This window comes from Ursus americanus, chromosome 18 (genome assembly GCF_024610735.1).
Source record: "Ursus americanus isolate L20-20 chromosome 18, mUrsAme1.1.p, whole genome shotgun sequence".
Classification (NCBI taxonomy): domain Eukaryota; kingdom Metazoa; phylum Chordata; class Mammalia; order Carnivora; family Ursidae; genus Ursus; species Ursus americanus.
This window is the reverse complement of record NC_142144.1, coordinates 16,303,854-16,325,817: the sequence shown is the minus strand read 5'-3', so window position 1 is coordinate 16,325,817 and position 21,964 is coordinate 16,303,854. Positions and strand designations below refer to the sequence as shown.

Genomic DNA, 21,964 nt, shown 5'->3' with positions numbered 1-21,964 from the left:
TACTCATACGTTTAATGATCACAATAGTTACCAATTTATGGAATACACTGACAAAACATGCACTAGGCTAAGCATTTTACGTAAATTAACTAATGTTGATCTCATAAGACAAACGTGATTGTCTCCATTGCAAAGACGAGAAACTAAGGCTTGATGGCTTGTCTCCTTGGACTACTATCACATGGCTTGATTTTTACGAATTTCATAAATGTGAGTTTCTGCTGTGGATTAAAACCATTGTCCCATTTTGCAGACTAGAAATTAAGGATCAGCAGGAGCCACGGGGCCGTAAGTTACCCAGGCTCAATATGAATTTCAGTATATGTGATTCTTCATTCCAATCTCCTCCCAATATTCCTGTGCTTTTCGAATGGTGGTTCACTGAGCTGCGTTTTCAGTTTCACAAACATGAGTTTCTTCACAGGATTTCACAAGAGAGGACATTACTGTGGGCTGAATTATATTCCCCTCAAAATCCCTACTGAAGTCCTCCAGGACCTCAGAACAGGACTGTGTTTTGGGGCTGGACCTTTGAAAAGGTACTTCAGGTAAAATGAGGTCATACAGGTACGTTCTAATCCAAAATGGCTGGTGTCCTTCTCAGAAGGGAAAATTAGGGTACAGACACACAAGGAGGGAAAACCAAGTGAAGACAGGCACCTGCAAGCCACAGGGAGAGCCTGAGAAACAATCAAGCCCACTGACACCCTGATCTCAGACTTCGAGCCTCCAGAATTTCATAAGCAAATAAATGTCTGTCCTTGAAGCCTCCCAGCCTGTGGTAATCTGTCATGGTGGTGCTAGGAAACGTAGACACAGGGCGAGTTTGCACTACTAAAAGGAAATCAGAAAGCCACCGTCCCGGACTGTCGTTCAGGCTGTTTGACCGGTCTGACTGTTTTCCCAAGTTCACTAACCCGGAGGTCAGATGACTTCCTGGGATGGAAGCCAGCTTCCTCTTGCTGTTACTTGGACCACTGATCTGCAGACGTTTTGTTCTTCTTCTTCTAACTTCCTCTCCTGTGACTGGGGACATAAATATTAGAGAAACAAAAGCCCAGAATGCTAAGGTTGCCACTCTCACTTCCTCCTGCCCTGAACGCAGCAGTGCTGTTCTGAATACAGTAACTGTCCTGGGGCACCCGGCAGGGGCGAGAGAGAAGGCGGCAGTGCCCCAGCGGCCACCCCAGCAGGCGGATACAGCGTGTCATGTTTCACAGAGCCCCTTCTGGACACAGAAAATGCCAAAATGATGTCTCCTACCCGCCTGGCTGGGATGCTGATCCCAGCCATGGCCTTCCTCTCCTTCCTGAGACCCGAGAGCTGGGAGCCTTGTGTGCAGGTATGTGGTTCCATAGCAGTTCATCTCCTGGGAAATTTGCCTTGCTTCTGAAAAACTGCTCTCTGCCTTGAACTTCCCACTGTGGCTCCCTCCTAGTTGGCTAGTTTCATTTGCAACAAGGAAGCAAATTACCTTAAGGACTTGAGAAGCCACAGTTCACGGTTACATTGCACCAATAGGCAGCCAGTGGGCTCATGGCCCATTTAGGACTTCAAGGGCTAATAGGAGCTTTAGGTCAGATAGATCTGCTTAAAATCACTCTTCTTTGACTTCTGGGCTGTGTGGCCTTGAAGAAGTAATTAAACCTCTCTGAAGCTAGTTTTTACATCCATAGAAGCCTTATAATAATACCTACTTCAGCAGAGAGTTGTAAGAGGTCTGCTTCCTGTCATTCCTTTCTGCTGGCGGACTCAGCTTCAGGCACTCACTTTGCCCCTTTCAGTTTCAGGAAGGTGTTTTGTTTTGTGTTTTGTCTCTTAATAGGGAGAATTTTCTAAGTGGATTCCAGACTTTTAGATCTAGCCCTAGTTTCAAGGAAGAAAAGAAATGAGATTGGAAAAGAAAAGTGGAGAGAGAAATAAAGAAAAAGACGGAGAGAAAGAGACAGAGAGAAGGGGGAAAAGGGAGAGAGAACCATGTAAAATGACAGCTAATGCAATGGTTTCTTTCTTTGTGAAACACCAAACGACTTTTGCATAATCTCATTCATGATGGATCTCTTTTGCTTTCCCTTGCGTGGACTTCACAAGTGCTTGGAAAACCCATAGTAGAACCCAACAACCGAGGGACTGTCCTGGGATTTAGTGTGTGGCAGAGTCAGAAACTCAAGAAAAGTATAATCAGCCAGAGTCCTGAGATTGAGGGCATTGGGGAAATATATACTTTAATATGTAACAAAGATGAATTTGTCATCTCAAAGTCCTCCCTTCCTCTAATTCCCTACCCAGAGCCCTGCTCATTGTCTTCTCTGTGTCCCTCCTGCTGTTAGGTTAATGGGAATGGATCCTCTAATCAGTCACCCCTGGATAAAATCACACCTTCCCTTTCCCCACATGCCATATTCTCAGTCTCCAAAACCTGTCCAACCCCGTCCATCGCCTCGGTGTCACCCTAGGGCGGGTCCTCAGTCCCCCTTGCCTTGACTCTTGGATAGTGACTGGTCTCCTGCCTCCTAGTCCGCTTTCCACTCTAATTCATTCTGCAGATTTTCATTTGTTGTTTATTTGTTGTTGTTTTGCGTGAGGTTCATTTCTAACAAATTGCCACCTTAACAACTTGTAATAACTTCTGAGTGCTATTAGGACAGTTGCTACCCCAGGACCTTTGCACAGACTATTTCCTCTAGCTAGAATGCTTTGCTCCTAGATCACTGCTGCCCAAAGGCAATACCATGTGGGTCACATGAACTTATTTAAATTTAAATAATAAATGTAACTAAATTTAGCCAAATTTTTATTTAACTAAATTTTAGCTAAATTAATTAGTTACTTAATGACTGGAAGTTAATAATTGTTATTTTTTTTACCAATCATTTTAATGTCTTTTTTTTTCTCCCTAGAGAGAGAGAAAGAGAAACTGTGTGTGCATGTGTGAGCGGAGGGGGAGGGGCAAAGGGAAAGGGACAGAATCCCAAGCAGACTGTGCTGAGTGCCGAGCCTATCATAGGGCTTGATTTCACAACCCTGAGATCACGATCCGAGCCAAATCAAGAGTCGGTCACTTAACCAACTGAATGACCCAGGCACCCCCATTCTAATGTCTTTTTAAGTTTTCTTTTTAATTTAAATTCAATTAGCCAACATATAGTACATCATTAATTCCAGATGTAGTGTTCAACGATTCATCAGTTAGATACAGCTTTAAATTTTCTAGTAGCCACATTGAAAAAATTAAAATTGGTAAATTTAACTTTAATAATATTTTAATTTAACCCAGTATATTCAAAATATTATTTGAAAATGTAATATATACTAAACTATTAATAAAATATTTTACATTCTTTCTTTGGTAGTAAGTGTTTGTAATTTAGTATATATTTTACAGTTTACATGCCTCTCAGCTTAGACTAAGTTTCTCGTGCTCAAAAGCCATGTGTGGCTAGTGCTTCCATGCTGGATGGTGCAGTCTTAGATTTCTTCATGACTTAACCCTTCACTTCATTTAATTTCTGCTTAAATGTCACCTCCTACTGGAAGTATTCCTTGATCACCTCATGTAGAACTCCCCACACCCCATATTTGCCTCTAATCTCTAGATGTTTATTTTTTTATAGCCTGTCATTATATGTTTTTTGCGTATTTGTTCCTTGTTTGTCCTTCCCTTTGGAATGGGATCTATAAGCGAACAACATCATTGCTGATTTTATTTACCACTGTATCCCAGTGTTTAGTGCTGGTCCCAGCCTATCAATAACCCATGTTATGGTTGGACCAGCCCCTGTGGTTCTTTATGATTATAAGGTACCCTTCAGCAACAACCATCAGGAAACTTTGAAAAACTGAAAGTTGATTACTTCTAAGACCTGGAAATTACCGAGCAATGCTGAGGGTAGAGAGAAACAGCTCTCAAGCATGTGCAGTTCTGTTATTATTGGGGTTGAGGATGGGGGACTAGGGTTTCCCTGGCTCCCTCTTTATTGGTGAATTTAAACACAAGAGCAGGTATTTAGGAAGGGTTTGGGGGGGGGGCAGGAAGAATGCTCAGTGAGGTGAAGTGGCCTGGCTCTTTATCTAGTCATGTGGCTGGCATTATGTTTCTTGGAAATACCCCTCTTTGAAGTGGATGCCTCCCCAATCAAAGCTTAAATCAGGCACCTGCATTACGACAAAAGCCAACTGTCAAGGCTTACACTACACCCAGTGCATAGCACATAGTAGGTGCTCAAATTATACATGTTAGATAATTAAAAGTATCGCCACAAGGCTCTGGCTTCCCCACCTACTTAGGTTTTACACTCCTAGTTCATACCCCACCTACCTAGTTTTACACTCCTAGTTCATCTGAATTAGTTTCCATTCCTTCTTGCTTACACTGCTCTCTTCTTTTTCCTCTTTCCGCATATCCAAATCTTACTCATCCTTCAAGACTCATCTTGAAATTCTCCTTTCTCAGAAACACTCTATAATCCTTGAATCTGGAATTGATCTCTACCATTTATGAGCTGGAGGAAGTTATTGTCCAGGCCTGGTTTATGGCCCTTTTCAGTAGTATGAGTAGTGTTCCTATCTCAACTCTTCCTCTAGATTGTGAGCTCACTGAAGTCTGGAGCCGTATCACATGGGTCTTGGCACTGCCCACAGCACTTAGAGAAAAGGCCTACAATTTGGATTTAAGCAAATCTTCATTCAATCAGTTATTCATTCATTTATTCAATAAATAATAAGCATTAACCATTTGCCAGGCACAATTCTGAGCGTGGGAGAGACAGCAGAGAGCAAGAATACCAAAGCTTACAATCCTGTGAGGGAAATGAACAACACAAATGGAATGATCACATAGGTAATTGATATTAGATGGTGATACACCGAATGGAGGTAGATGGAAGAGGGTGAAGAAAGGAAGCCTGTTATCATCCGTTATTACATAGTATGGTCTGGGAGGCTCCTATAAGGGGTAGCATTTCAGGAGACATGCCACTGAAGCGAAGAGCTGCACTTGTGACCTGTGATACTCTATGCATATTACTTCTTCTCTCTGAATTCTTCTTCTTTAAAAGGTTTATTTGAAGATAAATTAAAGTATATAACATATAAGAAATATGCCCACATATGGTAGGGGATTAATAATAACTGCTAATAATAAATGTTAACATTTATTGATCATTTTCACTGTAATAGGCTTCGAGATAATCTCTTTAAATACCTTATTTCATTTAATCCTTTTAACAGATTCTTTTGGTTTTAAACAGAAAACCAAAATTAGCTGGCTTAAGCAAGAAATTTTGTTGAAGAAATCAGAGAACCCAGAAATTAAATGGGAGGTTACAGAATAAGAGCTTACAAAGAGTTTGGGAAAGTATGATGGAAACAAGCACATGAACCAAAGGAGCATAAACTACTTGACCTTATTTACTAGGTTTCACCATTGGAGTCCACACATCCTAAAGATTTTTTCCCCATTTCTGTATCGCCTGCTATTTAAGGTCAATGAGCCAAAGGAGAGAATGCCACTGGCAAAAATTGAGCTATTACTGTGAAGTGTGGACACCTTAACTAGTAGTCTCCCCAAGGCTGTATACAATTTTGGGGGTACTTGGAGAAAAACACTCTGCCCCAAATCACATGGAAGAACTGGGGTGAAACCCAGGGCTTTGGGACTCCAGAGCCTCAGCTCTTCACCACTTGATTCCATTGCCTCTCCCTAAATGCTATAATTGTGATAGTAGAGGTTAGAAAACTGGGGACATAGTGGGTGCTCCCCCCGTCCAAATCTGGAGTAAGAGATTTTAGAAGTAAAAAGTGAGTGGACGAATGAATGAACGGGTGTGTGGATGGATGGATAGATGGATGGATGGTTGGATGACGGATGGATGATTAGATGACAGATGGATGGTTGCAGATGGATGATTGGATGATGGATGGATGGATGGATGGATGGATGGATGGACAACTGGATGATTGATGGACGGATGGATGATTGGATGATTGATGGTTGGACAGATGGCCCCTGTGTTTTTACTGGAGGTCTCCAAGGTTCTGGCCTAGGAGAGGGGAGTGGAGAGGGCAGCTGAGGTGCACGCATTAAGAAAGATACTGTATCTAACATGTGATCATTGCAGGTGGTTCCTAACATTACTTACAAATGCATGGAACTGAATCTCGACAAAATTCCCAACAACATCCCCACGTCAACCAAGGAACTGGACCTGAGCTTTAACCCCCTGAGGACTTTAGACAGCCATAGCTTCTCCAACTTCCCAGAACTTCAGGTGTTGGATTTATCCAGGTAAGCAATGAGCTTTTACACATTGCCCAAGGTAAAATGCTCATTGTTTCTTCGCTTCATTCTTACGTCAGGAGTTTTACGTTTATTCACTTATTCATTCAACAGATATCTTACTTGCTGTATAACTTTGGGCAAGCCATCTCCCTTCTCCTGATTTCATTGCCTCACCTGTGAAATGAGCAGCTGGATGAGCAAGATTTTGAGGACAGTTCTATCTTTTGATATTCTTTTAAGTCAGGGAAGAAAATTGACTTAAACTCTTTCACCAGCAGATATTTACTGACTACTTGCTATATGTCATACAGTCTGCTAGAAAACAAGAGTATGTTGATATATACAATTCCAGCTATTAAGGAGGGCACACACACCTGAAGAAGTAACATGTTACAATTCTGAGCATGGTGCTAGGCACATAGTAGGCATGCAATAAATGTTACTTGATTCCGATTTTGGATTTTGAACCTGAGATAAGGACGGTAATACACACCAGTAATTGATAAGCTATGTGCAAACTAGAGGCAACATATTGTGTTGTTCAGAAGAGGGGGCTTCTCTGCAGTGGGTAGTAAAGACAGATTTCATGAACTGAGTGGGATTCAAAGAATGTCTAGAATATTGAAAGTAGGATAGGGAAATAGGAAGATATAAGTAACCCAAAGAGAAAGATGACAAGATCAAAGGAAAATATCTGCTGCGAGAAAGAACAGTGACTAAGATTTTCTTTTCTGATGCAGGGAAATTTATCATTTAATAGGGCAGGTGAAAGTATTATCATTATTTGTGGGGGGAATTGAATCCTAAAACTATTATCATCATTAAGGTCTTATTTTAAAATGTACTAGATAATGGATCATATTCTGTATAAGAGTTTGTGGAAAATGCAGAAGCATTTTATATGTGGCTTTTTATTATACAAACGTTTAATAAATTCTAAGATCATAGAATGAAAATCCTCTTTATAGTGGATATTTCTTTTTCTTTTTTATAATAATATTTTTTATTATATTATGTTAGTCACCATACACTACATCCCTAGTTTTTGATGTAAAGTTCCATGATTCATTACTTGCGTATAACACCCAATGCATCATGCAATACGTGCCCTCCTTAACACCCATCACCAGCCTATCCCATTTGCCCACCCCCGTCCCCTCTGAAGCCTCCAGTTTGTTTCCCACAGTCCATAGTCTCTCATGGTTCATCCCCCCTTCTGTTTGCCCCCCCTTTCTTCTCCTACCGATCTTCCTATTTCTTATGTTCCATAAATGATACATATGATAATTGTCTTTCTCTGCTTGACTTATTTCACTTTGCATTATCTCCTCCAGTCCCGTCCATGTTGCAGCAAATTGTTGAGAAATCATTCTTTTTTGATGGCCGAGTAATATTCCATTGTATATATGGGCCACATCTTCTTAATCCAGTCATCTGTTGAAGGGCATCTCGGCTCCTTCCACGATTTAGCTATTGTGGACAATGCTGCTATGAACATTGGGGTGCATATGGCCCTTCTCTTCACTACGTCTGTATCTTTGGGGTCAATACCCAGTAGTGCAATGGCTGGATCATAGGGTAGCTCAATTTTTAACTTTTTATGGGACCTGCACACTGTTTTCCAGAGTGGCTGTACCAACTTACATTCCCACCAACAATGTAGGAGGGATCCCCTTTCTCCACATCCTCTCCAACATTTGTTGTTTCCTGCCTTGTCAATTTTTGTCATTCTAACTGGCGTAAGGTGGTATCTCAGTGTGGTTTTGATTTGAATTTCCCTGATGGCTAATGATTTTGAACATTTTTTCATGTGTCTGTTAGCCATTTGTACGTCTTCATTGGAAAAGTGTCTGTTCATATCTTCTGCCCATTTTTTTGATTTGTTTATTTGTATCTTGTGTATTGAGTTTGAGAAGTTCTTTGTAGATCTTGGATACCAGTCTTTTATCTGTAGTATCATTTGCAAATATCTTCTCCCATTCCGTGGGCTGCCTCTTAGTTTTTTTGACTGTTTCCTTGGCTGTGCAGAAGCTTTTTATCTTGATGAAGTCCCACAAGTTCATTTTTTCTTTTGTTTCTCTTGCCTTTGGAGGTGTGTCATGAAAAAAGTTGCTGTGGCCGATGTCAAAGAGGTTGCTGCCTATGTTCTCCTCTAGGATTTTGATGGATTCCTGTCTCACATCTAGATCTTTCATCCATTTGGAGTTTATCTTTGTGTATGGTGTGAGAGAGTGGTCAAGTTTCATTCTTTTGCATGTAGCTGTCCAATTTTTCCAGCACCATTTATTGAAGAGACTGTGTTTTTTCCACTGGATGTTTTTTCCTGCTTTGTCAAAGATTAGTTGCCCAAAGAGCCGAGGGTCCATTTCTGGGGTCTCTATTATGTTCCATTGGTCTATGTGTCTGTTTTTGTGCCAGTACCATGCTGTCTTTGTGATCACAGCTTTGTAGTACAGCTTGAAATCCAGCAACGTGATGCCCCCGGCTTTGTTTTTCCTTTTTAACAATTCCTTGGCGATTCGGGGCCTTTTCTGGTTCCACACAGATTTAAGGGCTGTTTGTTCCAGTTCTTTGAAAAATTTTGATCGGGATGGCATTGAAAGTGTAGATTGCTCTGTGTAGCATGGACATTTTAACTATGTTAATTCTTCCGATCCATGAGCTTGGAATATTTTCCATCTTTTTGTGTCTTCTTCAATGTCTTTCAAGAGTGATTTGTAGTTTCTAGAATATAGATCCTTTACGTCTCTGGTTAAGTTAATTCTGAGATAACGTATGATTTTTGGTGCTATTGTAAATGGAATGGATTCCCTAATTTCTCTTTCTTCAGTCTCATTGTTCGTGTATAGAAATGCAACTGATTTCTGAGCATTGATTTTGTATCCCGCCACATTACTGAATTGCTCTATAACTTCTAGTAGTTTGGGGGTGGATTCTTTTGGGCTTTCCACATAGAGTATCATGTCATCTGCAAAGAGAGACAGTTTGACTTCTTCTTTGTCGATCTGGATACCTTTTATCCCTTTTTGTTGTCTGATTGCTGTTGCAAGGACTTCTAGTACTATGTTGAATAATAATGGCGAGAGTGGGCATCCTTGTTGTGTTCCTGATCTTAAGGGAAAGGCTTCCAGCTTTTCCCTATTGAGAATGATATTTGCTGTAGGCTTTTCACAGATGGTTTTTATGAAATTGAGGAATGTACCCTCTATCCCTACACTCTGAAATGTTTTAATCAGGAAAGGATGCTGTATCTTGTCAAATGCTTTTTCTGCATCTATTGAGAGGATCATATGGTTCTTGACTCTTTTCTTGTTGATATGATCTATCACACTGATCAATTTGCGAATGTTGAACCACCCTTGCATCCCAGGTATGAATCCCACCTGGTCATGATGGATAATCCTTTTAATGTCCTGTTGGATTCTAGTAGCCAGGATCTTGTTGAGGATTTTGGCGTCCATATTCATCAGGGAAATCGGGCTGTAATTCTCCTTTTTGATGGGGTCTTTGCCTGGTTTGGGGATAGTGGATATTTCTATAGAAAGAAGAATGGGCATCCAATGTCTTATACTCTTAACTTGGAAACTTACAGAGTATATAGCAAAGGGGGAATGAAGCATTTTAAAGCCAGTGGGATAGAGCACAGAGCTCTGTGGGGGTCGGAAGACCCAAGCCGGGTCCTCCTCTACCATTTACAGCTATGTGGACTGAAGCATGTCACTTCATCTCCCTGAGTGTCAGTTTTTGTATCTGTGAAACAGAAATGGTGAAACTTACTCCATAGGGATAAATGTGATAATGAATGTTAGCAGATGTGTGTGTGTGTATAATTTATATAAATTTTATATAAATTATATATATAAATATAAATTTTATATAAATTATATATATAAATATAAATTTTATATATATACACATATATATAAAACATTATACAGTAGACTTTATAAGGATAAAAACATTATTATTAGCACTTCATTAGTTTCTAAATTTCAGTTTTCTGAGTAAGAATTTTGTCAAGACCTATAATTAAGATAGACAAATCATCCCTTCTCCTTTTTAAAATAAGAAGTAGTTTCTCATAAAAAAATGTCCCTTATAATTCATCTTCGATCCACCACCTACATAAGGAACTTCCCTCAGAGGCCTTAACTATGTGTCTGGAGAGAGGACAGCTCTCCCTCTGGTTAGCCAGGAAGAGATCCTGGCTTAGGACAGAGACAAACATAGTACCATAGATATCCCTGGCCATTTCATATTCCTTCACAATGTTCACATATAGTAACTCAGCTAGTCCTCTAGGCAAACTTTTATTCCTATGGAAACCTATTGCTATATTTGTTTTCTTTTTTAGATGAAGAAACTGAGGCTCAGAGAGTTTCAGTAATTTATCTACGTTCACATTCTGTTTTGTGGAGGTTGTTAGCAGCAGAGATTCATATTCACATCTCCTGCTTCCAAGTTAAATGATCTCTTCATCTTAATGCTCTGCTCCTCAAAAGTGATGAGCTCCCTCTGGTGAGACAAAGACACAGCAAGACCCCTCCAGTGTTGCCTAATACATACGATTATGGGTTATAAAATCCTAGAACTGACAGCAATGTGAGAAATAATTGAGTTTAGCTCCCTCATTTAGAACGGTGATAACTGAGATCCACAGAGGTATGAGAGGACCACAGAGACACCAGAACTGAGTTGTCTCGCCCCCTTTTCCAGTGTTCTTTCTATGGCACCCATCACCCTCTATCAAATTACCAATCAATAAAAGCTTGGGCCAAAATGCTTTTATTACCCCTGACCGTCATGGAGGGGATAGGACAAGTGGAGAAACTGTAAATGCAATTCAGACTGAACTAGGAAATAACTCATTTGCAAATGTTAACTGGCATGCACCTGCACTGCTAGCAAATGTTTATCATTAGCTTGCCATTTGTTGGCTGGATAAGAACCTTGTCTCTAGGACACATCCATGAATATTGTATATAGCATAGCTGCCATTTCTCTTGGGGCAAAATTCAAAATACTCTTCCATTGTGTAAGCCTCTGCTTTGTATTCTCCTTTCTCCACAACCTCATCTCACACCACTCCACTTCCCTCTCTGTACACCAGACACAAGTTTCTCACAGTTTCTCACAGTTCCTCCACGTATTGTGGCTGTCGCCTACCTCAGGGCTTTTGTATCTGCTTTTCAGTTCATTTCCTTTTCTTGGTAATTCCTACTCATCCTTCAGATTTCAACTTATGTACTCTCAGAGAGGCTTGCTTTGATCCCCCTTGTCTAAAAGTCCTTTCCTTTAATGTAAGGTTTCATAGTACACTTTCTTTTTCTTCCACAGAACTTACTCCTACCACCCATTACTAACATTTACCTCTGATAACTACAACTTACAAATATCTAGCTGTCATATATGGAAAGTTTTGCATAAACCTTGAGGGTATCTGTGATGCTTATGTGTAATTTTTTATATCTTTGAAATTGACATTTACCAGTCATTTATCATGCCTAACAGCTATTGGCTATCTTTATCATCTGTACCAATCTGATGGATAATCACAATTATGTTGGCAGGAAATGGCTGAAGTTAATCCAAGGCAGTTACATACTTTTATCAGCCATACAGTCTTCATGTGCCCCAATTATTGATCTTTAACTGATTTCCTTCTGAGGGATGTCCTGCCTCCGCTTAGCATGTGTACCTTATGTGACAAAAAGAGTTTGTCATTGTGTCTGGTAGGATAATACTGGATCTGTGGGGCTTATTTGCTCATGTCATCATCTGTCCTGCTTCATGTCTTTGTCAATGCATAATCATATGTCATGTCACATCTGTGCGGAGAGCTAGAAGACTGGTATGGTTATTCCTTTTAGAGTTTTAATTCAGCAGAAACATTACATAATCTGTATCTCTTTTCCCTGTAGGTGTGAAATTCGGATAATTGAAGATGATGCGTATCAGGGCCTAAACCACCTCTCCATCTTGATATTGACAGGAAACCCTATCCAGGAGTTATTCCCAGGAGCCTTTTCTGGACTCTCAAATTTACAGACGCTGGTGGTCGTGGAGACAAATGTACAATCTCTAGAGGACTTCCCCATTGGACATCTCAAAACCTTGAAGGAGCTTAATGTAGCTCACAATCTTATCCATTCCTTCAAGTTACCTGAATATTTTTCTAACATGCCCAACCTGGAGTACTTGGATCTTTCCAATAACAAGATCCAAAATATTTATCATAAAGACTTGCAGGTTCTACGTCAAATGCCTCTACTCAACCTTTCTTTAGACTTGTCCCTGAACCCTTTATACTTTATCCAACCAGGTGCCTTTAAAGAAATTAAACTTCATGAACTGACTTTGAGAAGTAATTTTAATAGTACACATGTAATGAAAACTTGTATTCAAGGTCTGGCTGGTTTAAAGATCCATCAGTTGGTTCTGGGAGAATTTAAAAATGAAAGGAAGTTGGAAAGCTTTGATAAATCTCTCCTGGAGGGACTGTGTGATTTGACCATTGAAAAATTCCGGATAGCATACTTTGATGAGTTCTCAAAGGATACTACTGACTTATTTAATTGTTTGGGAAATGTTTCTACAATTTCTCTGGTGCATCTGTTTTTAAACAGGCCAAGATACCTTCCTAAAAATCTCAGATGGCAACGGTTGGAAATGGTTAACTGTGGATTTGAAGAATTTCCCACGTGGGGGCTGGACTCTCTCAAGGAGTTTGTTTTCACTGCCAACAAAGGCGTGAACACTTTTACTGAGATGAACCCGAACAGCCTTGAGTTTCTAGATCTCAGTAGAAATGGCCTGAGTTTTAAGGGTTGCTGTTCTCACTCTGAATTGGGGACAACCAGACTGAAGCATTTAGATCTGAGCTTCAATGATATTATTACCATGAGTTCAAACTTCTTGGGCTTAGAACAACTAGAATATCTAGATTTCCAGCATTCCAATTTGAAACAGGCTAGTGATTTTTCAGTATTCCTATCCCTCAGAAACCTCCGTTACCTTGATATTTCTTATACTCACACCCAAGTTGTCTTCCACGGCATTTTTGATGGCTTGGTCAGCCTCCAAGTCTTGAAAATGGCTGGTAATTCTTTTCAGGACAACTTCCTTCCAAATATTTTCAAAGACCTGACTAACTTGACCATTCTAGATCTCTCTAAGTGTCAGCTGGAACGGGTGTCCCAGGTAGCATTTGGTTCACTTCCGAAACTTCAGTTGATAAATATGAGTCACAACAATCTCCTGTCATTGGATACACTCCCTTATGAACCTCTCCTCTCCCTCCAAATTCTGGATTACAGTTTTAATCGAATAGTGGCCTCCAAAGAGCGAGAACGACAGCATTTTCCAAGTAATCTAGTTTCCTTAAATCTTACTCAGAATGACTTTGCTTGTGTTTGTGAACACCAGAACTTCCTGCAGTGGGTCAAGGACCACAGGCAGCTCTTGGTGGAAGTTGAAGAAATGGTGTGTGCAAAACCTTTAGACATGCAGGGCATGCCCGTGCTGAGTTTTAGGAATGCCACCTGTCAGAGGAGTAAGACTATCATTACTGTGTCGGTGTTCACTGTACTCATGGTTTCTCTGGTAGCAGTTTTGGTGTATAAGTTCTATTTCCACCTGATGCTTCTTGCTGGCTGCAAAAAGTACAGCAAAGGCGAAAGCACTTATGATGCCTTCGTTATCTACTCAAGTCAAGATGAAGACTGGGTAAGGAATGAACTGGTAAAGAACTTGGAAGAGGGGGTGCCCCCCTTTCAGCTCTGCCTTCACTATAGAGACTTTATTCCTGGTGTGGCCATCGCCGCCAACATCATCCAGGAAGGTTTCCACAAAAGCCGGAAGGTTATTGTTGTGGTGTCCCAACACTTCATCCAGAGTCGGTGGTGTATCTTTGAGTATGAGATTGCCCAGACCTGGCAGTTTCTTAGTAGTCGTGCCGGCATCATCTTCATTGTTCTGCAGAAGGTGGAGAAGTCCCTGCTGCGGCAGCAGGTGGAGCTGTATCGGCTTCTTAGCAGGAACACTTACCTAGAGTGGGAAGACAGTGTCCTGGGGCGGCACATCTTCTGGAGACGACTCCGAAAAGCCTTGCTGGATGGTAAACAGTGGAGTCCAGAAGGAACAGCAGATGCAGAAAACAGCTAGCATGAAACGGTAACCTCTGCCTGGGGAGGAAAAGCTCCCGTGGTGCTTCTTGCCCAGCTGGACACAGTACTTGTTCAGTTAACAAGTATTAAATGCTGTGACGTATCTGGCATTGTGCTAAGGGCCGATGATCCAGTGGTGCACGAGGTATAGAGGACTGCTGACCTCATGGAGTTTACAGTGCAGAGGGAATAATACTGTGCTAAATCACAGAACCTCCAGGTGCATGTTTCCATCAAATCAGGTCAGGAGTCCATGGCATGGAAAGTCAACTCAATTCTTACCCCATCAAAATGAATTAGACCTAAGAGACTGGGCCCCAGAGAGATCAGGAAGAAGACATAGTTCTTCACCTGAGTCTTTGGAATGGAAACTACCTCATGTTTTACCTGCTAGCTATATTAAAGCTGTTTTGGCAGTTTTAACCAAAAAAGGTCTTTGCTCATCTTTTCCTTTTCTGTTGAATGCAACTGAAATTTCACTTGATGACTCTGAAATCTCCTGATTCAGACCACTTCCCCTCCACTTGAAGCCAGTTTCTTTACAAAGGCTAAAGTCTAGAAACTAGCAGGAGCCCTTATTAACACATATCCAACGAAATCTGATTAACACATAGTCACAAACATCCTGGCCATTCTTTAGTATGTTCTATTTATTAATTAATTGTGTCTGATACATTTTTGTTTTTATAAAATCCGGGTCTCATTTTTCATGTCTCCTCTATAAACTCTTACCATAAATAAGGCATGCTGGAAATTTCCATATTTAAGCACTATCATTCAAGCAAATATGTAAAATACACTCCATCACTTTGTCACTTGATGTCACTCTAAAGTTATTACCTACTAAGTTATGAATGTCATGAAGGAAGAATTAAAATAATTTGGTAGAAAGTGGCACTTACTGTAATAGAGAGGGAGAAGTCCAAATTCCCGGTCCTATAATGAGCAATTCGGGGCTAAGGGTGGCCATGAAATGAGTTGACCTGGAGGTCAGTTGTTGATGGTCCCAGAAACATAGGGCTGATATAGCTGGGATGACCATGTGACAAGAGCTGCAGCAGTTTCTTCTGCAGGAAATGAGTATTTGCTGATGGAACATTGACTTTTTCAGGGGATTATGAAATGGTTCAAAGTAGGGAGTGCACACTGCTGCTTCCTGTTGAGTACTACTCCCTGTGACCACATTTAGGAAAGAGTAGATGTTATCACTAAGAAAATAATGTCACTGAGGTTAATGTGGGTCATGTTAAGGGGAATTCTTAGAAAAACACACACCCTTCTTCCCCAGGAAGAACAACAAAGTAATTTGGAAAATATGGTTGTTAAAACTGAAAACATGGCCATAACCCAGGAGTCTGCTTGTGACTGTTTCAGAGTGTATTTTGGTTGGAGCCTAACTGGAGTTGTTGAACATACCTGGGTGTGTTTATAGGTCTTGCATGGTAGTGAAAGTGGATCTGTGTCTTTGTGAGAGTGCCTCTATGTGCTGCTGTCTGTGTCTGTGTGTATGGAAGAGCGTGTGTGTCTGTGTGATCATGTCCGCATGGAACAGTGTGATTCTATATGTGCATTTGATGTGGAAGTCTACAGCTGTTTGAGATAGGTTCTCTACTCTTGTGTTTGTATGTGATTGCTTATATATGAATATCTGTGTTATTCTGCGTATGCCTGAAGACATGTGTTTTTGTGTGTGTCCAAGGCTATCGTGAGTGTTCTTGTGTTCATATTTGAGTGTGGGTTCTGTATATGTGTGTTAGTTCAAGCAAATATACAAGACTCCAAGGAGGAAAATCAAAATGAAGCTGGAATGTTTCCTGTATAGAAGGCTGATGCTGGCCTCCTTCCCATCAGTCCCCTCTCCCAGACGGGAGTTCTGAAAATTGCAGGTGAGACAGACAAGGAGGGAAAGAAATGATAGGACGGAAACATAAGGTCAGGAAAGAGGAAAGTCAGACCATGGGCAGATCCTTTGAAGCCATTTAAGATCTCCATAGTAAAGAGAGACAAGGAGTGGAATAGAGCAAAATTAATACTAATTAGAATGCCTTCAATCTGTGTAATACCCTACAACTTGGATCATAGTCACACAATTATGACCACATCTGAATTTCTTATCTGGGGGAGGTAGCAGGTTAAGAATTAGTATCCCCATGTTACTGACATGAAACCTGAAGTTGAAGGAAGTAAGTTTATTGTCAATAGGCCACAGTATAAGTGAACGGCGGGGCCTGGACTTGGGTCCCCAGCCTCCTTGGGGCAGCTCACTTTCCACTGCACCCTAATGCTTCACACTTCATCAGTAAAACAAGAAGTGAAACTGCTGTAGTTCTCTGCGTAGTCAACACTGGTCAAGGGTTTTTCACTGAAAGCGTGAATCATTAGGCAAATACATATGCATATATATATTACATATACTGAATGATTTATTTATAGCACTTTTCTTTCCATAAAGGACGTGAGGGAGATTCAAACAAAGTATGCCTAGACAATAAGGGTAATCAACAAGAACCAGAAAAGCTGGATGAAGAATGAAAAATAGGAAAGGAAGACACTAAGAGTAAGCTTTAGCATTGTGCTTCCCCATTCAGACTCCAGAGAGCTCCCCCACCCCCACAGTGTTTTGGATAGTTAGATAGTGTGTCTTCTGGAGAAAGCCACAACTCAGACTTACCATGTACCATGTGTGCTCTGGGCTTCACTTTTATGAGTGCCTAGCTAACTCAAATATAAAATGAGGGTAGACTATTACTCTGTGAACTGCTGTCAGTATTAAGCATGATTGTCTGTGTATGGGATACTATTTTTATGGAGGAGTAATCCTCTGGGACTTTGTACAGGGCGAACAGAAGGCAATATTGAGTGGTCTTCTCAAAAAACAGCATTTTAGCAATTGCTGTTTTCCCAGCCTGTGGGACCACAGGAGGACTGTAATTAGACAGTTTCTTTCTGACTCGGCTCCTACCACAGGATTGTCAGAACCCCAGCCTCCTTCTGGACTTTGTCACCTTTCTAGAAATCACCAGTAGGTTCCTGGAAGGTCTTACATAAACACAAGAATGATTGCCCTCTGTGAGGACAGGGAGCATGTCCATTCATCCTTTGCTGCCCCAGCCCTGAGCTTGATGGCCTGCACAGAGCAGACAGAACAACATCTATTTAAAGAATTAATGAGTGAATGAAGACCCATCTCTTGTTGTTGTTGTCCTCTGTGTCTCAAGGCCCCCAGGTTCCAGACCACTGCTCTTTGCTGTCCATGCAGTGTCTGGGGCTCTAGCTTTCTACAGCTATTTCTTGTCTCTGTTGTTGTCTTCATGAATGTTCTCAACTGCTTCCTCCACTCAGCTACTTAACTCCAAGTATTCCAGAAGTTACTTTGCAAAAGAAGGGAAGCAGACTGATAACATTTATCCTTAATAGTTATTTTTTGGGGGCGCCTGGGTGGCACAGTCGTTAAGCATCTGCCTTCAGCTCAGGGCGTGATCCCGGCGTTCTGGGATCGAGCCCCACATCAGGCTTCTCCACTAGGAGCCTGCTTCTTCCTCTCCCACTCCCCCTGCTTGTGTTCCCTCTCTCGCTGGCTGTCTCTGTCAAGTAAGTAAAAATAAAATCTTTAAAAAAAATAGTTATTTTTAGGTCCTACTCTACTGCTTTATGTATGATATCTAATTTAAATTCCCATACCATGACTATGAGATGGATACTAGTAATATCAGCATTATTACCCATTAGGAAGCAAAGACTCTGAGACTATAAGTAACCTATCCAAAGTCACACAGCTAATAAAAGCACAGCTTGGATTTAAATCCAGTCTCTCTTCTATCAAAAGCCAATGAGGCTAGATGGTTTCTCTAATGCCTTTCTTCTATTTCTTATCGAGATTTTAGTACTACTGTTCTTTATTTTTATTTTCTCTTTGCTATGGCCAGAGCTCATCACCAGAACCCAGATATGAAGGTGAAACCAAAGGATGGGTGTTGGGCTGAAGGCTGAGCTATATAAGAGATATCAAGCAGTCCATGAAATCAACCATTGCCTCTCACAATGAAGGACTAAGCCCTTCCCACTTTAGCTCTCTTTTCCAACAGAGTACATTTTTTCCCACGATGCTCCCAGGATTTTCATGCAAATAGGTCCATCCAAATGGCCTTGCAGGTGGGCCTAGCTGATTTTGTATTAATAGCAATTACCCACCACCCTGTACTCAGTGATCCTTTCTGCCACATGACTTTAAATAAGGCTACTCCAAAGATACAGATGTAGTGAAAAGAAGGGAAACATGCATCCCAATGTTCATAGCAGCAATGTCCACAATAGCCAGACTGTGGAAGGAACCAAGATGTCCTTCAACAGATGAGTGGATAAAAAGATGTGGTTCATATATACGATGGGATATTACTCAGCCATCAGAAAGGATGAATACTTAACATTTGCACTGACAGGGATGGAACTGGGGTGATTATGCTAAGTGAAATAAGTCAAGCAGGGTAAGAAAATTATCATATGGTTTCACTCATATGTGGAACATAAGGAACAGCATGGAGGACCACAGGGGAAAGGAGCAAAAACTGAATGGGAAGAAATAAGAGAGTGAGACAAACCATGAGAGACTATGGGCTCCAGGAAGCAAACTGAGGCTTACAGAAGGGAGCGGGGTGGGGGGATGGGGTAACCGGGTGATGGTTATTAAGGAGAGGGTGTTGTGATGAGCACAGGGTGTTATAGGCAACTAATGGATCACTGAACACCACATCAGAAACTAATGATGTACTATCTGTTGGCTAACTGAACATAATAAATAAATAAATAAATAAATAAATAAATAAATAAACAAACAAACAAGACTATTCCTTCCCATGTCTTCATTAAACGGCATTGGAAAGCAACTTGATATGGAGCCCATATATTCTGAGTTCATCAACTTTAGCAATGTACCTTAACACAGGATTTAAACTTAACTATCTGGAGGAGGAGCAGCATAGCATGAACCTTGCACTGGGTTTCCTATTGGCACCATTACTCTCCCTTCCTTTAGCTTGGATAAATGAGAGGACCCCAATAGCTCAGAGTCCCGAGAGTGTGAATTTCAGCCTACCACCTAGAATACCAATAATCTATTTTGCTAATTGAAGAAGAATACTGATGCTTTGAACATCAGAAGTGACTGGAAAGTTAGACTTTTATATTCTTCCCATGTAATATTCTAGCATTTGTTCTTAAACATAGCGGGTGTAAGGGGTGCCCGAGTAGCTCAGTTGGTTAAGCATCTGACTCTTGATTTTGGCTCAGGTCGTGATCTCAGGGTTGTGAGATCGAGCCCTTTATTATGGGGTTCCGTGCTGGGCATGGAGACTGCATGACGTTCTCTCTTTCTCTCTCCTTCTGCCCCTCCCCCGTCTCAAATAAATAAATAGGGTGCAGATTAAAAAAATTCTATGTGGACTTATTTATGGAGGTGCTAGTCCCAGCAGATGTGTATGATGGATTTGGGTTTGGATCCTTGTTCTGCCATACCTTCACAATGTAATTTTGAACAAGTCTCTTAAGCTAATTCTAGTTTTTCTTGAGTAGCAAGGGTAAGCCTCTCCTACGCTACAGGGCTACTATGAAAGTACAATAGAGAGTGAAAGGGAGACACAGCACAACTCTAAATTTACCTGTTTTAAGGGTCTACCTTAACAACAGGAAATATCCCAAGCCTGATATGAAGTTGATACAGAAACTTGGAATTCTGAAGGTCTCTAAGGCAGGAGATCTTACACCCATAGTAAAAGTCCAGCATTTGACTCTTGGGGAGGGAGAATGGAAAGAGGAGGCAGGGCCCCAACTCTGAAACACATCAGATCATCAGATACTGCTGCTAGAATTTACGAAGGGGCAAAAGCCATAGTCTGTTGTCCTTCCTGCCTTCCCCTTCCTCCCTGCCCCTTCTTCCCTTCTCCCTCCCTCCCTCCCTCCCTTCCTTCCTTCCTTCCTTCCTTCCTTCCTTCCTTCCTTCCTTCCCCTCCCTCCCTCCTTCCCTCCTTCCCTTCCCTTCCCTTCCCTTCCCTTCCCTTCCCTTCCCTTCCCTTCCCTTCCCTTCCCTTCCCTTCCCTTCCCTTCCCTCCTTTTTCCTTTCCTTTTTAGAGGGGGCAAGGGAGGGCTATAGAGGGAAAGAGAGACAGAGACTCTCAAGCAGGCTCCATATCCAGTGTGTAACACCATGCAGGGCTCTATCTCACAACCCTGAGATCATGACCTGAGTCGAAATCAAGAGTTGGAAGCTTAACTGACTGAGCTACGCAGGCAATCCCATACTCTGTTTTTTTTTTTTTTTTTTTCTTCTTCTTCTTCTTTTTTTTTTTTTTTTTTTTTTTTAATGGAGCAGAATCCTGGTGCAGTGGACAATGAACCGCCTTGCCTGGGAGGGTGGAAAGTGAGATCTGGTCTAGGCTCTCCATTTACTTGTTGTGTAATTGTGGGAGAGTCATTCAAGTGCCTTGAGGCTCAGATTTCAGCACATAAAATAGGGGTAATAGTACCTTCTTGGCAGACCTCACTTGGCTATAATGATAATGTTTGCGATAATAATAACCACCGCCTTTAATTGACCAATCATTTTGTGCAAAGTCTTTGTATGTACTAACTCATTTGCCATATCACATCAATGAAATAGGAAGACACTAATTATTTCCAATTTACAGATGAGGAGACTGACATTCTACAATGTGGTCAAGATCACCTGCTAATAAATGGGAGCTCTGAGGTTAGGAAGTAAGATCACTTCCACTTCATAAGGAAGGACTATTTAACACTGTTCTTTAACCAGAGCACCCACCTCTCAAAAAAAAAAAAATGCATAAAACCTCTTATCTCACCATTATACTTTTGACTGATATTTACCCAAGGACATTATTATTATTGTTACTTATTGATATTAATATCACAGCCATATGAGGCTGGGAAAAAGTTAATCAAAGATACACATGATTAAAGATTTTTAACAATGGACAAATGAGGACCGCTAGGTGATGGGCTTCCCATAAACAGCATGCTTAAGTAGCTGTATCAGTTTTTAGTCAGTCTGACTTTCTGATGGGAATCACTGACTGGTGATTTAACAGGTTACGGGGGAAGTTCCAAAAGCTAAGGACTTTCCAGATGGTTGGAATAAGATTGCACACTCTGGGTTCTGTTATGGAGATCACCAAGCTTTTCAACTCAAAGTGAAACCTGTGGAAGAAGTAGTTGATCCAAAGGATCTAAATACACTGAGCACCACGTGTGCTCCTCCAATTGTTGCTGTTCCCCTGTGAGTGAGGTATTACTTTCCTCAGTTTAGCAGTGAGGGGATGGATGAGTCACACGTCCAAGGTCGCACACTTTATATGCATTCATAATAACTAGCATTGGCTTTTTATTTTCTCAGTACATGCAGGGGGCTGTTCTAATCTGTATATTAATTCATTTAATTGTTAAAATGATCCTATTGGGCAAGTACTTGGTGCTGAAGCTACCAAGGTTTGCCATTTCTCAGATAAGG

The 21,964-nt window shown here is 41.1% G+C and overlaps 1 protein-coding gene across 1 annotated transcript; it reads left to right on the top strand.

The window, feature by feature from the left end:
- The first annotated feature begins 205 nt into the window (after positions 1-205).
- On the top strand, positions 206-14,876 carry TLR4 (toll like receptor 4). Its single transcript, XM_045791075.2, has 3 exons — positions 206-1,342; positions 6,120-6,286; positions 12,202-14,876. Exons 1-3 carry the CDS (start codon positions 1,250-1,252, stop codon positions 14,441-14,443), a joined length of 2,502 nt encoding a protein of 833 aa, XP_045647031.1. The 5' UTR covers positions 206-1,249; the 3' UTR covers positions 14,444-14,876.
- Positions 14,877-21,964: the final 7,088 nt, after the last annotated feature.

Excerpts from the sequence above, each read along its gene's own strand:
- TLR4 (XM_045791075.2), top strand. The coding sequence starts at position 1,250 with ATGATGTCTCCTACCCGCCTGGCTGGGATGCTGATCCCAGCCATGGCC. Across the intron at positions 1,343-6,119 it reads GCTGGGAGCCTTGTGTGCAG|GTGGTTCCTAACATTACTTA; the intron begins GTATGTGGTTCC and ends TGATCATTGCAG. Across the intron at positions 6,287-12,201 it reads CAGGTGTTGGATTTATCCAG|GTGTGAAATTCGGATAATTG; the intron begins GTAAGCAATGAG and ends TTTTCCCTGTAG.